Source organism: Coregonus lavaretus (genome assembly GCF_964263955.1).
Source record: "Coregonus lavaretus genome assembly, contig: HAP1_SCAFFOLD_3444, whole genome shotgun sequence".
Lineage (NCBI taxonomy): Eukaryota > Metazoa > Chordata > Actinopteri > Salmoniformes > Salmonidae > Coregonus > Coregonus lavaretus.
The window spans coordinates 14,272-30,985 of record NW_028165678.1 but is presented as its reverse complement, the minus strand read 5'-3'; the positions used below and the strand labels follow the sequence as shown (position 1 = coordinate 30,985).

At 49.0% G+C, this 16,714-nt stretch overlaps 1 protein-coding gene across 1 annotated transcript in view; it reads left to right on the top strand.

Annotated features, from left to right (window-relative positions):
* LOC311115620 (lipopolysaccharide-responsive and beige-like anchor protein) overlaps positions 1 to 16,714 on the top strand; it is a gene marked incomplete at its 3' end in the record, with an annotated part of 39,519 nt that overhangs the window by 10,496 nt on the left and 12,309 nt on the right. The window contains exons 7-9 of the mRNA XM_084190780.1: positions 3,000 to 3,119; positions 5,948 to 6,094; positions 14,651 to 14,848. Of these exons, the coding sequence (XP_084046906.1) occupies positions 3,000 to 3,119; positions 5,948 to 6,094; positions 14,651 to 14,848 (465 nt within the window). The remainder of the gene's footprint in view (positions 1 to 2,999; positions 3,120 to 5,947; positions 6,095 to 14,650; positions 14,849 to 16,714) is intronic.

Genomic DNA, 16,714 nt, shown 5'->3' with positions numbered 1-16,714 from the left:
GACACTGTCCTGTGGGAGAGACACACACAAACCTAGCACTCATAAAACATAGAAACACGTACTGAATAGGACACACAGACATGTTCTCTTTCGGATAGGACACACAGAGAACAAACTGTACGCAGGCATAGGACACATGCTGCCCCCTCGTCTAGGCCTTTTGGGATGAGGCATAGTCATCTGGTCCTTCCTCTGGGGGGCCAGCAATGTCAGAACAGAACGGTGAAAAAAGGATAGAAGGATTGAGAGAAAGGGAGAGAGGGATGATCTAATGGGGCCCGACACACAGCCAGACCATAGCACCCAGACCCAGTCAAGCCCAACAGCATCGGTGAGATCCATGGTGCCCCTGGCCAATTAAAACTCCCCTGTTATCCCCCACTACTCAGACTCAAAACCTCATTCTGAGATGTTTGGCCTCTATTTTTAGCCCTCTGTATTCCACGGTCGGTCTTATCTCCCAAGGTGTCTGCCTGGTAACTCTAATAACCTATTTCACTGGATTCTTCCCATGTGAAATCTGAGCAGCCAATGTAGGTGAGATTGTAGCCCAAGGGGTTTAGGAGTTGATCGCCCCCATGTCTCATAAGGGTAACTCAGTGAAGGCAGCTATGAATGAGGCTAAGATGTAGGCTGGCCAATGCTTTTTTGCTCGTTTGCAGTTGGTAGGCAGTCTGCTGATGCCAATGTCAAACTCATGATAACATAGCTTATTATACAATGTACAGTTGAAGTCGGAAGTTTACATACACTTAGGTAGGAGTCATTAAAACTTGTTTTTCAACCACTCCACAAATTTCTTGTTAACAAGCTATAGTTTTAGCAAGTCGGTTAGGACGTCTACTTTGATCATGACACAAGTCATTTTTCCAACAATTGTTTACAGATAGATTATTTCACTTATAATTCACTGTATCACAATTCCAGTGGGTCAGAAGTTTACATACACTAAGTTGACTGTGCCTTTAAACAGCTTGGAAAATTCCAGACAATGATGTCATGGCTTTAGAAGCTTCTGATAGGCTAATTGACATCATTTGAGTCAATTGGAGGTGTACCTGTGGTTTTATTTCAAGGCCTACCTTCAAACTCAGTGCCTCTTTGCTTGAGATCATGGGAAAATCAAAAGAAATCAGCCAAGATCTCAGAAAAAGAATTGTAGACCTCCACAAGTGTGGATTGGTAGCAATTTCCAAACGCCTGAAGGTACCACGTTCATCTGTACAAACAATAGTACGCAAGTATAAACACCATGGGACCACGCAGCCGTCATTCCGCTCAGGAAGGAGATGCGTTCTGTCTCCTAGAGATGAACGTACTATGGTGCGAAAAGTGCAAATCAATCCCAGAACAACAGCAAAGGACCTTGTGAAGATGCTGGAGGAAACAGGTACAAAAGTATCTATATCCACAGTAAAACGAGTCCTATATCGACATAACCTGAAAGGCCGCTCAGCAAGGAAGAAGCCATTGCTCCAAAACCGCCATAAAAAAGCCAGACTACGGTTTGCAACTGCACATGGGGACAAAGATCGTACTTTTTGGAGAAATGTCCTCTGGTCTGATGAAACAAAAATAGAACTGTTTGGCCATAATGACCATCGTTATGTTTGGAGGAAAAAGGGGGATGCTTGCAAGTCGAAGAACACCATCCCAACCGGCAGCATCATGCTGTGGGGGTGCTTTGCTGCAGGAGGGACTGGTGCACTTCACAAAATAGATGGCATCATGAGGAAGGAAAATTATGTGGATATATTGAAGCAACATCTCAAGACATCAGTCAGGAAGTTAAAGCTTCAATCAATCAATCAATTTTATTTTATATAGCCCTTCATACATCAGCTAATATCTCGAAGTGCTGTACAGAAACCCAGCCTAAAACCCCAAACAGCTAGTAATGCAGGTGTAGAAGCACGGTGGCTAGGAAAAACTCCCTAGAAAGGCCAAAACCTAGGAAGAAACCTAGAGAGGAACCAGGCTATGAGGGGTGGCCAGTCCTCTTCTGGCTGTGCCGGGTGGAGATTATAACAGAACCATGCCAAGATGTTCAAAAATGTTCATAAGTGACAAGCATGGTCAAATAATAATCAGGAATAAATCTCAGTTGGCTTTTCATAGCCGATCATTAAGCTTGGTCGCAAATGGGTCTTCCAAATGGACAATGACCCCAAGCATACTTCCAAAGTTGTGGCAAAATGGCTTAAGGACCACAAAGAGTGGCCATCACAAAGCCCTGACCTCAATCCTATAGAAAATGTGTGGGCAGAACTGAAAAAGCAAGGAGGCCTACAAACCTGACTCAGTTACACCAGCTCTGTCAGGAGGAATGGGCCAAAATTCACCCAACTTATTGTGGGAAGCTTGTGGAAGGCTACCCGAAACGTTTGACCCAAGTTAAACAATTTAAAGGCAATGCTACCAAATACTAATTGAGTGTATGTAAACTTCTGACCCACTGGGAATGTGATGAAATAAATAAAAGCTGAAATAAATCATTCTCTCTACTATTATTCTGACATTTCACATTCTTAAAATAAAGTGGTGATCCTAACTGACCTAAGACAGGGAATTTTTACTAGGATTAAATGTCAGGAATTGTGAAAAACTGAGTTTAAATCTATTTGGCTAAGGTGTATGTAAACTTCCGACTTCAACTGTACCTTGTTAATAACATCATTACCATTGTTGTAAATTAAATTATAATTGAAAACATTATAGAAAAATAACAACATGTGAAACCGGTGAGGTGTTTAGGGTGTTAGGTCCATAGAAATATAATCTAATTCTAGTGCTGTGGTTAAGATGTTGTTGTTTCAGTGGTACATTGAGACCATGGTGGTTAAGTTGTTGTGTGTTGTTGTTTCAGTGGTACATGGCGACCATGGTGGTTAAGTTGTTGTTGTTTCAGTGGTACATGGCGACCATGGTGGATAAGTTGTTGTTGCTTCAATGGTACATGGCGACCATGGTGGTTAAGTTGTTGTGTGTTGTTGTTTCAGTGGTACATGGTGACCATCGTTCATGTCTACAACCGCTGGAAGAACAGTGAGATCAGCTGCTATGTCAACGGAGAGCTCGCCTCCTACGGAGAAATCACCTGGTTCGTCAACACCAGCGACGTAAGTAGCAATCAATCGATCCATACTATACTGATCATCGTTGTTATAATGTTATTCCTGTAGCAACCTTAAACCTCTACTCTCACACAACCATTCCTACCCCTGTATGCTGTGTAATGGAATATAGCTGAACCTACAAGTTGTGATAGTGGTTGTGGTTGGATGTACAGTGAGGGAAAAAAGTATTTGATCCCCTGCTGATTTTGTACGTTTGCCCACTGACAAACACATGATCAGTCTATCATTTTAATGGTAGGTTTATTTGAACAATGAGAGACAGAACAACAACAAAAAAATGTCAAAAATGTTATAAATTGATTTGCATTTTAATGAGGGAAATAAGTATTTGACCCCTCTGCAAAACATGACTTAGTCCTTGGTGGCAAAATCCTTGTTGGCAATCACAGAGGTCAGACGTTTCTTGTAGTTGGCCACCAGGTTTGCACACATCTCAGGAGGGATTTTGTCCCACTCCTCTTTGCAGATCTTCTCCAAATCATTAAGGTTTCGAGGCTGACGTTTGGCAACTCGAACCTTCAGCTCCCTCCACAGATTTTCTATGGGATTAAGGTCTGGAGACTGGCTAGGCCACTCCAGGACCTTTAATATGCTTCTTCTTGAGCCACTCCTTTGTTGCCTTGGCCGTGTGTTTTGGGTCATTGTCATGCTGGAATACCCATCCACTACCCATTTTCAATGCCCTGGCTGAGGGAAGGAGGTTCTCACCCAAGATTTGATGGTACATGGCCCCTTTAATGCGGTGAAGTTGTCCTGTCCCCTTAGCAGAAAAACACCCCCAAAGCATAATGTTTCCACCTCCATGTTTGACGGTGGTGATGGTGTTCTTGGGGTCATAGGCAGCATTCCTCCTCCTCCAAACACGGCGAGTTGAGTTGATGCCAAAGAGCTCCATTTTGGTCTCATCTGACCACAACACTTTCACCCAGTCCTCCTCTGAATCATTCAGATGTTCATTGGCAAACTTCAGACGGGCATGTATATGTGCTTTCTTGAGCAGGGGGACCTTGCGGGCGCTGCAGGATTTCAGTCCTTCACAGCGTAATGTGTTACCAATTGTTTTCTTGGTGACTATGGTCCCAGCTGCCTTGAGATCATTGACAAGATCCTCCTGTGTAGTTCTGGGCTGATTCCTCACCGTTCTCATGATCATTGCAACTCCACGAGGTGAGATCTTGCATGGAGCCCCGGGCCGAGGGAGATTGACAGTTATTTTGTGTTTCTTCCATTTGCGAATAATCGCACCAACTGTTGTCACCTTCTCACCAAGCTGCTTGGCGACGGTCTTGTAGCCCATTCCAGCCTTGTGTAGGTCTACAATCTTGTCCCTGACATCCTTGGAGAGCTCTTTGGTCTTGGCCATGGTGGAGAGTTTGGAATCTGATTGATTGATTGCTTCTGTGGACAGGTGTCTTTTATACAGGTAACAAGCTGAGATTAGGAGCACTCCCTTTAAGAGTGTGCTCTCACTGTTCTAATAAACCTACCTTTAAAATTATAGACTGATCATTTCTTTGTCAGTGGGCAAATTTACAAAATCAGCAGGGGATGAAATACTTTTTTCCCTCACTGTATGCGTGCATGTGTATAACCAAAAGTATTTTGGGATGGCAGTCATCAATCAAAAAATGTCTCTGAAGTCATCAATCAATCAGCAAGAAAGCCTTGAAGCTATCCATCCAGAACTCTTCAATTTGAACCATTTTGGTTTGGATAACAAAGGTTCCACACAAAGACGTATGGTATATGTTGTGATTGATGTACCACAGAGAACCATTGTTACTGCAGTACAGGATGTTAGAAGAGGACAGCACCTCCCCACAGGCCCCACTCTCTCTGATTGATTGATATAATCACTGTCTCAGCTGACAGAGGGCTCAGGGGTGAAACCACTCTCTTTATCTCTCTGCCTCTTTCTGTCTCTGTCTCTCTCTGCCTTTCTGTCTCTGTCTCTCTGCCTTTCTGTCTCTCTCTGCCTCTGTCTCTCTCTGCCTCTGTCTCTCTCTGCCTCTGTCTCTCTCTGCCTCTGTCTCTCTCTGCCTTTCTGTCTCTCTCTCTGTCTCTGTCTCTCTCTGCCTCTGTCTCTCTCTCTGTCTATCTCTGTCTCTCTCTCTCTGTCTGTCTTTGTCTGTCTCTCTCTCTGCCTCTGCCTCTGTCTCTCTCACTGTCTCTCTCTGTCTCTCTCTCTCCCTGTCTCTCTGTCTCTCTCTCTGTCTCTCTCTGTCTCCTCACATGGATGGAACTGGGTCTGTAACAGGGGAGGGAAATGAGTTGCATGAGTTGTGTAGTTGAAGACGCGCGCACACACACACACACACACACACACACACACACACACACACACACACACACACACACACACACACACACACACACACACACACACACACACACGCCTACCTCCAAGCATATATGAGATTATGTCATATTTCTCCAGAATGCTTTTTCTCTCTCTCTCGTGCGGAAGACAAGATTCACATGTCAGCTTTTAGCCAAATGAAGATGCTTTTCTAATGCAATGCTCTTGGCGTGACACAGTGTCACAGAGGGCCTCGATACCCTACAGTAGATATGGCTGATTAAGATATCTCTCCTCCCTCCTTGATAACAATGCTACACTCATCCCCAGCCTATTTACACATGCTCTAGTGAACATACAGAAGGGAACAGATTCATAGAAATGTATGTTATCTGTATGCCGATGGTGCGTTGATTCACACTCAGACATGCTGTTGGAGTTGTCATAGTTATCTTTATTAATGCTTGTTCAATTCTCCATCCTTGTTTCCTTCCTTCCTCCCTTCCTCCAGACTTTCGACAAGTGTTTCCTTGGTTCGTCAGAGACGGCGGACGCCAACCGTGTGTTCTGTGGTCAGATGGGGGCGGTGTATCTGTTTGGCGAGGCCCTCAGTGCAGCACAGATTCTTGCCATCTACCAGCTGGGGCCTGGTTACAAGGTAGGGAGACGCAAAGCCCAGTCATCTACCAGCTGGGGCCTGGTTACAAGGTAGGGAGACGCAAAGCCCAGTCATCTACCAGCGGAGGCCTGGTTACAAGTTAGGGAGACGCAAAGCCCAGTCATCTACCAGCTGAGGCCTGGTTACAAGGTAGGGAGACGCAAAGCCCAGTCATCTACCAGCTGGGGCCTGGTTACAAGGTAGGGAGACGCAAAGCCCAGTCATCTACCAGCTGGGGCCTGGTTACAAGGTAGGGAGATGCAAAGCCCAGTCATCTACCAGCTGGGGCCTGGTTACAAGGTAGGGAGACGCAAAGCCCAGCCATCTACCAGCTGGGGCCTGGTTACAAGGTAGGGAGACGCAAAGCCCAGTCATCTACCAGCTGAGGCCTGGTTACAAGGTAGGGAGACGCAAAGCCCAGTCATCTACCAGCTGGGGCCTGGTTACAAAGTAGGGAGACGCAAAGCCCAGTCATCTACCAGCTGGGGCCTGGTTACAAGGTAGGGAGACGCAAAGCCCAGTCATCTACCAGCTGGGGCCTGGTTACAAGGTAGGGAGACGCAAAGCCCAGTCATCTACCAGCTGGGGCCTGGTTACAAGGTAGGGAGACGCAAAGCCCAGTCATCTACCAGCTGGGGCCTGGTTACAAGGTAGGGAGACGCAAAGCCCAGTCATCTACCAGCTGGGGCCTGGTTACAAGGTAGGGAGACGCAAAGCCCAGTCATCTACCAGCTGGGGCCTGGTTACAAGGTAGGGAGACGCAAAGCCCAGTCATCTACCAGCTGGGGCCTGGTTACAAGGTAGGGAGACTCAAAGCCCAGTCATCTACCAGCTGGGGCCTGGTTACAAGGTAGGGAGACGCAAAGCCCAGTTATCTACCAGCTGGGGCCTGGTTACAAGGTAGGGAGACGCAAAGCCCAGTCATCTACCAGCTGGGGCCTGGTTACAAGGTAGGGAGACTCAAAGCCCAGTCATCTACCAGCTGAGGCCTGGTTACAAGGTAGGGAGACGCAAAGCCCAGTCATCTACCAGCTGGGGCCTGGTTACAAGGTAGGGAGAGTCAAAGCCCAGTCATCTACCAGCTGGGGCCTGGTTACAAGGTAGGGAGACGCAAAGCCCAGTCATCTACCAGCTGGGGCCTGGTTACAAGGTAGGGAGACGCAAAGCCCAGTCATCTACCAGCTGGGGCCTGGTTACAAGGTAGGGAGACGCAAAGCCCAGTCATCTACCAGCTGGGGCCTGGTTACAAGGTAGGGAGAGTCAAAGCCCAGTCATCTACCAGCTGGGGCCTGGTTACAAAGTAGGGAGACGCAAAGCCCAGTCATCTACCAGCTGGGGCCTGGTTACAAGGTAGGGAGACGCAAAGCCCAGTCATCTACCAGCTGGGGCCTGGTTACAAGGTAGGGAGACGCAAAGCCCAGTCATCTACCAGCTGGGGCCTGGTTACAAGGTAGGGAGATGCAAAGCCCAGCCATCTACCAGCTGGGGCCTGGTTACAAGGTAGGGAGAGTCAAAGCCCAGTCATCTACCAGCTGGGGCCTGGTTACAAGGTAGGGAGACGCAAAGCCCAGCCATCTACCAGCTGGGGCCTGGTTACAAAGTAGGGAGACGCAAAGCCCAGCCATCTACCAGCTGGGGCCTGGTTACAAGGTAGGGAGAGTCAAAGCCCAGTCATCTACCAGCTGGGGCCTGGTTACAAGGTAGGGAGATGCAAAGCCCAGTCATCTACCAGCTGGGGCCTGGTTACAAGGTAGGGAGACGCAAAGCCCAGTCATCTACCAGCTGGGGCCTGGTTACAAGGTAGGGAGACGCAAAGCCCAGTCATCTACCAGCGGAGGCCTGGTTACAAGGTAGGGAGACGCAAAGCCCAGCCATCTACCAGCTGAGGCCTGGTTACAAGGTAGGGAGACGCAAAGCCCAGTCATCTACCAGCTGAGGCCTGGTTACAAGGTAGGGAGACGCAAAGCCCAGTCATCTACCAGCTGGGGCCTGGTTACAAGGTAGGGAGACGCAAAGCCCAGTCATCTACCAGCTGGGGCCTGGTTACAAGGTAGGGAGATGCAAAGCCCAGTCATCTACCAGCTGGGGCCTGGTTACAAAGTAGGGAGACGCAAAGCCCAGTCATCTACCAGCTGGGGCCTGGTTACAAGGTAGGGAGACGCAAAGCCCAGTCATCTACCAGCTGGGGCCTGGTTACAAGGTAGGGAGACGCAAAGCCCAGTCATCTACCAGCTGGGGCCTGGTTACAAGGTAGGGAGACGCAAAGCCCAGCCATCTACCAGCTGGGGCCTGGTTACAAGGTAGGGAGACGCAAAGCCCAGTCATCTACCAGCTGGGGCCTGGTTACAAGGTAGGGAGACGCAAAGCCCAGTCATCTACCAGCTGGGGCCTGGTTACAAAGTAGGGAGACGCAAAGCCCAGTCATCTACCAGCTGGGGCCTGGTTACAAGGTAGGGAGACGCAAAGCCCAGTCATCTACCAGCTGGGGCCTGGTTACAAGGTAGGGAGACGCAAAGCCCAGTCATCTACCAGCTGGGGCCTGGTTACAAGGTAGGGAGACGCAAAGCCCAGTCATCTACCAGCTGGGGCCTGGTTACAAGGTAGGGAGACGCAAAGCCCAGCCATCTACCAGCTGGGGCCTGGTTACAAGGTAGGGAGACGCAAAGCCCAGTCATCTACCAGCTGGGGCCTGGTTACAAGGTAGGGAGACTCAAAGCCCAGTCATCTACCAGCTGGGGCCTGGTTACAAGGTAGGGAGACGCAAAGCCCAGTCATCTACCAGCTGGGGCCTGGTTACAAGGTAGGGAGACTCAAAGCCCAGTCATCTACCAGCTGAGGCCTGGTTACAAGGTAGGGAGACGCAAAGCCCAGTCATCTACCAGCTGGGGCCTGGTTACAAGGTAGGGAGACGCAAAGCCCAGTCATCTACCAGCTGGGGCCTGGTTACAAGGTAGGGAGACGCAAAGCCCAGTCATCTACCAGCTGGGGCCTGGTTACAAGGTAGGGAGACGCAAAGCCCAGTCATCTACCAGCTGGGGCCTGGTTACAAGGTAGGGAGACGCAAAGCCCAGTCATCTACCAGCTGGGGCCTGGTTACAAGTTAGGGAGACGCAAAGCCCAGTCATCTACCAGCTGGGGCCTGGTTACAAGGTAGGGAGACGCAAAGCCCAGCCATCTGCCAGCTGAGGCCTGGTTACAAGGTAGGGAGACGCAAAGCCCAGTCATCTGCCAGCTGGGGCCTGGTTACAAGGTAGGGAGATGCAAAGCCCAGTCATCTACCAGCTGGGGCCTGGTTACAAGGTAGGGAGACTCAAAGCCCAGTCATCTACCAGCTGGGGCCTGGTTACAAGGTAGGGAGACGCAAAGCCCAGTCATCTACCAGCTGGGGCCTGGTTACAAGGTAGGGAGACGCAAAGCCCAGCCATCTACCAGCTGGGGCCTGGTTACAAGGTAGGGAGACGCAAAGCCCAGTCATCTACCAGCTGGGGCCTGGTTACAAAGTAGGGAGACGCTAAGCCCAGTCATCTACCAGCTGGGGCCTGGTTACAAGGTAGGGAGACGCAAAGCCCAGTCATCTACCAGCTGGGGCCTGGTTACAAGGTAGGGAGACGCAAAGCCCAGTCATCTACCAGCTGGGGCCTGGTTACAAGGTAGGGAGACGCAAAGCCCAGTCATCTACCAGCTGGGGCCTGGTTACAAGGTAGGGAGACGCAAAGCCCAGTCATCTACCAGCTGGGGCCTGGTTACAAGGTAGGGAGACGCAAAGCCCAGCCATCTACCAGCTGGGGCCTGGTTACAAGGTAGGGAGACGCAAAGCCCAGTCATCTACCAGCTGGGGCCTGGTTACAAGGTAGGGAGACGCAAAGCCCAGTCATCTACCAGCGGAGGCCTGGTTACAAGTTAGGGAGACGCAAAGCCCAGTCATCTACCAGCTGAGGCCTGGTTACAAGGTAGGGAGACGCAAAGCCCAGTCATCTACCAGCTGGGGCCTGGTTACAAGGTAGGGAGACGCAAAGCCCAGTCATCTACCAGCTGGGGCCTGGTTACAAGGTAGGGAGACGCAAAGCCCAGTCATCTACCAGCTGGGGCCTGGTTACAAAGTAGGGAGACGCAAAGCCCAGTCATCTACCAGCTGGGGCCTGGTTACAAGGTAGGGAGACGCAAAGCCCAGTCATCTACCAGCTGGGGCCTGGTTACAAGGTAGGGAGACGCAAAGCCCAGTCATCTACCAGCTGGGGCCTGGTTACAAGGTAGGGAGACGCAAAGCCCAGTCATCTACCAGCTGGGGCCTGGTTACAAGGTAGGGAGACGCAAAGCCCAGTCATCTACCAGCTGGGGCCTGGTTACAAGGTAGGGAGACGCAAAGCCCAGTCATCTACCAGCTGGGGCCTGGTTACAAGGTAGGGAGACGCAAAGCCCAGTCATCTACCAGCTGGGGCCTGGTTACAAGGTAGGGAGACGCAAAGCCCAGCCATCTACCAGCTGGGGCCTGGTTACAAGGTAGGGAGACGCAAAGCCCAGTCATCTACCAGCTGGGGCCTGGTTACAAGGTAGGGAGACGCAAAGCCCAGTCATCTACCAGCGGAGGCCTGGTTACAAGTTAGGGAGACGCAAAGCCCAGTCATCTACCAGCTGAGGCCTGGTTACAAGGTAGGGAGACGCAAAGCCCAGTCATCTACCAGCTGGGGCCTGGTTACAAGGTAGGGAGACGCAAAGCCCAGTCATCTACCAGCTGGGGCCTGGTTACAAGGTAGGGAGACGCAAAGCCCAGTCATCTACCAGCTGGGGCCTGGTTACAAAGTAGGGAGACGCAAAGCCCAGTCATCTACCAGCTGGGGCCTGGTTACAAGGTAGGGAGACGCAAAGCCCAGTCATCTACCAGCTGGGGCCTGGTTACAAGGTAGGGAGACGCAAAGCCCAGTCATCTACCAGCTGGGGCCTGGTTACAAGGTAGGGAGACGCAAAGCCCAGTCATCTACCAGCTGGGGCCTGGTTACAAGGTAGGGAGACGCAAAGCCCAGTCATCTACCAGCTGGGGCCTGGTTACAAGGTAGGGAGACGCAAAGCCCAGTCATCTACCAGCTGGGGCCTGGTTACAAGGTAGGGAGACGCAAAGCCCAGTCATCTACCAGCTGGGGCCTGGTTACAAAGTAGGGAGACGCAAAGCCCAGTCATCTACCAGCTGGGGCCTGGTTACAAGGTAGGGAGAGTCAAAGCCCAGTCATCTACCAGCTGGGGCCTGGTTACAAGGTAGGGAGACGCAAAGCCCAGTCATCTACCAGCTGGGGCCTGGTTACAAGGTAGGGAGACGCAAAGCCCAGTCATCTACCAGCTGGGGCCTGGTTACAAGGTAGGGAGACGCAAAGCCCAGTCATCTACCAGCTGGGGCCTGGTTACAAGGTAGGGAGACTCAAAGCCCAGTCATCTACCAGCTGGGGCCTGGTTACAAGGTAGGGAGACGCAAAGCCCAGTTATCTACCAGCTGGGGCCTTGTTACAAGGTAGGGAGACGCAAAGCCCAGTCATCTACCAGCTGGGGCCTGGTTACAAGGTAGGGAGACTCAAAGCCCAGTCATCTACCAGCTGAGGCCTGGTTACAAGGTAGGGAGACGCAAAGCCCAGTCATCTACCAGCTGGGGCCTGGTTACAAGGGTGGGAGACGCAAAGCCCAGTCATCTACCAGCTGGGGCCTGGTTACAAGGTAGGGAGACGCAAAGCCCAGTCATCTACCAGCTGGGGCCTGGTTACAAGGTAGGGAGACGCAAAGCCCAGTCATCTACCAGCTGGGGCCTGGTTACAAGGTAGGGAGACGCAAAGCCCATTCATCTACCAGCTGGGGCCTGGTTACAAGGTAGGGAGAGTCAAAGCCCAGTCATCTACCAGCTGGGGCCTGGTTACAAGGTAGGGAGACGCAAAGCCCAGTCATCTACCAGCTGGGGCCTGGTTACAAGGTAGGGAGACGCAAAGCCCAGTCATCTACCAGCTGGGGCCTGGTTACAAGGTAGGGAGATGCAAAGCCCAGCCATCTACCAGCTGGGGCCTGGTTACAAGGTAGGGAGAGTCAAAGCCCAGTCATCTACCAGCTGGGGCCTGGTTACAAGGTAGGGAGACGCAAAGCCCAGCCATCTACCAGCTGGGTCCTGGTTACAAAGTAGGGAGACGCAAAGCCCAGCCGTCTACCAGCTGGGGCCTGGTTACAAGGTAGGGAGAGTCAAAGCCCAGTCATCTACCAGCTGGGGCCTGGTTACAAGGTAGGGAGATGCAAAGCCCAGTCATCTACCAGCTGGGGTCTGGTTACAAGGTAGGGAGACGCAAAGCCCAGTCATCTACCAGCTGGGGCCTGGTTACAAGGTAGGGAGACGCAAAGCCCAGTCATCTGCCAGCTGGGGTCTGGTTACAAGGTAGGGAGACGCAAAGCCCAGTCATCTACCAGCTGGGGCCTGGTTACAAGGTAGGGAGACGCAAAGCCCAGTCATCTGCCAGCTGGGGCCTGGTTACAAGGTAGGGAGACGCAAAGCCCAGTCATCTGCCAGCTGGGGCCTGGTTACAAGGTAGGGAGACGCAAAGCCCAGCCATCTACCAGCTGGGGCCTGGTTACAAGGTAGGGAGACGCAAAGCCCAGTCATCTACCAGCTGGGGCCTGGTTACAAAGTAGGGAGACTCAAAACCCAGTCATGCAGTATTCAGTAGTCACACTACTCCAAAATGCCATGCCATTTGGATACCCCATACAGTGGGGAAAAAATGTATTTAGTCAGCCACCAATTGTGCAAGTTCTCCCACTTAAAAAGATGAGAGAGGCCTGTAATTTCCATCATAGGTACACGTCAACTATGACAGACAAAATGAGGAAAAAAAATCCAGAAAATCACATTGTAGGATTTTTAATGAATTTATTTGCAAATTATGGTGGAAAATAAGTATTTGGTCAATAACAAAAGTTTCTCTATACTTTGTTATATACCCTTTGTTGGCAATGACACAGGTCAAACGTTTTCTGTAAGTCTTCACAAGGTTTTCACACACTGTTGCTGGTATTTTGGCCCATTCCTCCATGCAGATCTCCTCTAGAGCAGTGATGTTTTGGGGCTGTCACTGGGCAACACGGACTTTCAACTCCCTCCAAAGATTTTCTATGGGATTGAGATCTGGAGACTGGCTAGGCCACTCCAGGACCTTGAAATGCTTCTTACGAAGCCACTCCTTCGTTGCCCGGGCGGTGTGTTTGGGATCATTGTCATGCTGAAAGACCCAGCCACGTTTAATCTTCAATGCCCTTGCTGATGGAAGGAGGTTTTCACTCAAAATCTCACAATACATGCACCATTCATTCTTTCCTTTACACGGATCAGTCGTCCTGGTCCATTTGCAGAAAAACAGCCCCAAAGCATGATGTTTCCACCCCCATGCTTCACAGTAGGTATGGTGTTCTTTGGATGCAACTCAGCATTCTTTGTCCTCCAAACACGACAAGTTGAGTTTTTACCAAAAAGTTCTATTTTGGTTTCATCTGACCATATGACATTCTCCCAATCCTCTTCTGGATCATCCAAATGCACTCTAGCAAACTTCAGACGGGCCTGGACATGTACTGGCTTAAGCATTGGGACACGTCTGTCACTGCAGGATTTGAGTCCCTGGCGGCGTAGTGTGTTACTGATGGTAGGCTTTGTTACTTTGGTCCCAGCTCTCTGCAGGTCATTCACTAGGTCCCCCCGTGTGGTTCTGGGATTTTTGCTCACCGTTCTTGTGATCATTTTGACCCCACGGGGTGAGATCTTGCGTGGAGCCCCAGATCGAGGGAGATTATCAGTGGTTTTGTAAGTCTTCCATTTCCTAATAATTGCTCCCACAGTTGATTTCTTCAAACCAAGCTGCTTACCTATTGCAGATTCACTCTTCCCAGCCTGGTGCAGGTCTACAATTTTGTTTCTGGTGTCCTTTGACAGCTCTTTGGTCTTGGCCATAGTGGAGTTTGGAGTGTGACTGTTTGAGGTTGTGGACAGGTGTCTTTTATACTGATAACAAGTTCAAACAGGTGCCATTAATACAGGTAACGAGTGGAGGACAGAGGAGCCTCTTAAAGAAGAAGTTACAGGTCTGTGAGAGCCAGAAATCTTGCTTGTTTGTAGGTGACCAAATACTTATTTTCCACCATAATTTGCAAATAAATTCATAAAAAATCCTACAATGTGATTTTCTGGATTTTTTTCTCTCAATTTGTCTGTCATGGTTGACGTGTACCTATGATGAAAATTACAGGCCTCTCTCATCTTTTTAAGTGGGAGAACTTGCACAATTGGTGGCTGACTAAATACTTTTTTTCCCCACTGTATATCAAAAAAGGAAGGTCTGCACTCATCAATTTGAGGTGAAACATTTATTTATCTTCCTTCTTTCTCATATCATGGATTATTTTAAAAAATATATATACTACAGACTATCACTAGTAGTGTGTAATGTTTAAACTGAACAGAAAAATATACATGTATAAGAAAGTCACTCCTTCCTGTTAATTGATTTGACCTCTCCACTTTCTCTCTGCCGTCTCTCTCAGGGCACGTTCAAGTACAAGGCTGAGAGTGACCTCCTGTTTGCTGAGCACCACAAAACCCTGCTATACGACGGCAAGCTGTCCTCCTGCATCTCCTTCTCCTACAACCCCCGCGCCACCGACGCTCAGCTGTGCCTGGAGTCCTCCCCCAAGGATAACGCCTCCATCTTTGTCCACTCGCCACATGCACTCATGCTGCAGGTACGGACACACACAGACGCAGACATAAACGCACACACACACACACACACACAAACACACACACACACAGCGAAATGTGGTTTTGGCAGTGCTACTGCGCCAAAATGTAAACCATTTAAGCTAGAAATCTAGTCAATGTTGAAAAGAGTTATGATTCTAGCGTGACTAATGGCATTTCTGCAGGCTATTCTTATCCCTTACTCAGGTGCTTCCTCCACTTGTTCCACACACCTCATGGGGACCTAACATTTATTTCCATTCCAAATCCTATTTTCTCTGACCCCTAACCTTAACCTTAACCTTAACCCTAACCCGTAACCCAAATCCTAAACCCTAATTCCTTACCCTAAACCTAACCGCTAAGCTTAAAATAGCCTTTGTCCTCATGGCGACGTGGGAAAAGTCCCCACGAGGGAGAATTTTCCCTGTTTTACTGTCCTTGTGGGGACTTTTGGGGATTTTAGGTCCCCACAAGTATAGAAGAACCAACACCCACACACCCACCCACACACACACACAGATAATGAAGCACCTCCATCAGGCTCTATCTACTTCATAAGTGTCTCATTAAAGGAAAGGTTCACCCATTTTGAATGTTATATTGTTTTTGTGAACCTCTGAGTGATGTTCTATCGATTCCCTGGGTCATTTCATGTTTTCATGTGTATCTGAGTTATTGGCGTTCAAGCAGGCAGAAATCCGGCCGCTATGACGTAGCACTGTGATAAAGTCGCTCTCACTACACTGGAAGTTAATAGGAATACGACTTTTAGATCACGAAAACGTCTATCATACATGTCAGATTTCCATAACGATTTTCCATGTTTTACCAACCTTATTATAACACCAAAATGAAACATTTGTTCACAAAAAATATTGTTCTCACATATTAGTGTTATTTAATACTGAATTAAAGGAATGAGTGGGTTTGGGTGGATTTTTCCTTTAAGATAGAGGTGAGAATGACTTGACAGAACCACACTGCACCTGGCTGGCTAGCAGGCTGGGAACAGAACACTACCCTGTTCTATTACAGAATTAGATCTGCATAGCAGTCGTTTCTTTATTGAACCAAGGTGGTGTTTCCTGAGAGTTTTTTCTTTAAGCACTTTATTATATTATACAGTACTTTATTTGACCTTGTAGTTACTGAGGATGATGAGTTAATGTTCTGGTGGCTACTTGTTACCATGTCAATTCTAGGTAGCAACAACTAGATGACAAGTATTGTAATGAAAGTGCCTCAGAAACATCTTTCTCTCATTCAAAATCCACATTTTACTTTCCTTATCACAGAAGGTCATCTGCACGCCTGATTAAATGCACATTAGGAAGACCTTGTCAGCCCACACACACACACACACACACACACACACACACACACAGCTGTCCTTTTTATTTAATTACTTTGAATTCTCTCTCACTGTAATTGAGTTCTGTCTGAGCCTCACAGCGCGTTCAGTCAACGTATGAGCTCCTTTGTCTTTCTGAGGCAGCCTGTATGTTTGTACACACACACACACACACACACACACACACACACACACACACACACACACACACACACAGACCCCCTTGCCTATAGAATAATAATTTCCTATATTATCCCTTGGTCCCGCCCTCTATTTAGGTCAACATGCTCAGTATTTGTTAGCACATTGTTACAGTCTTACATGCATGGACATGTCTGTGTAGGTTAGTGTCCTCTACATATGTGTTCACAATGACTAATGGCTTGTTTAGGAAGTATGGCAGACCGAACCGTAAACGCATGAGAAAAGGGCTTGCTCATAATAGCTGATTTTGCTACTGTGGGATCTGACAATAAGAAACACCGAAAATATTCTACCCACGGAACTCATTTAG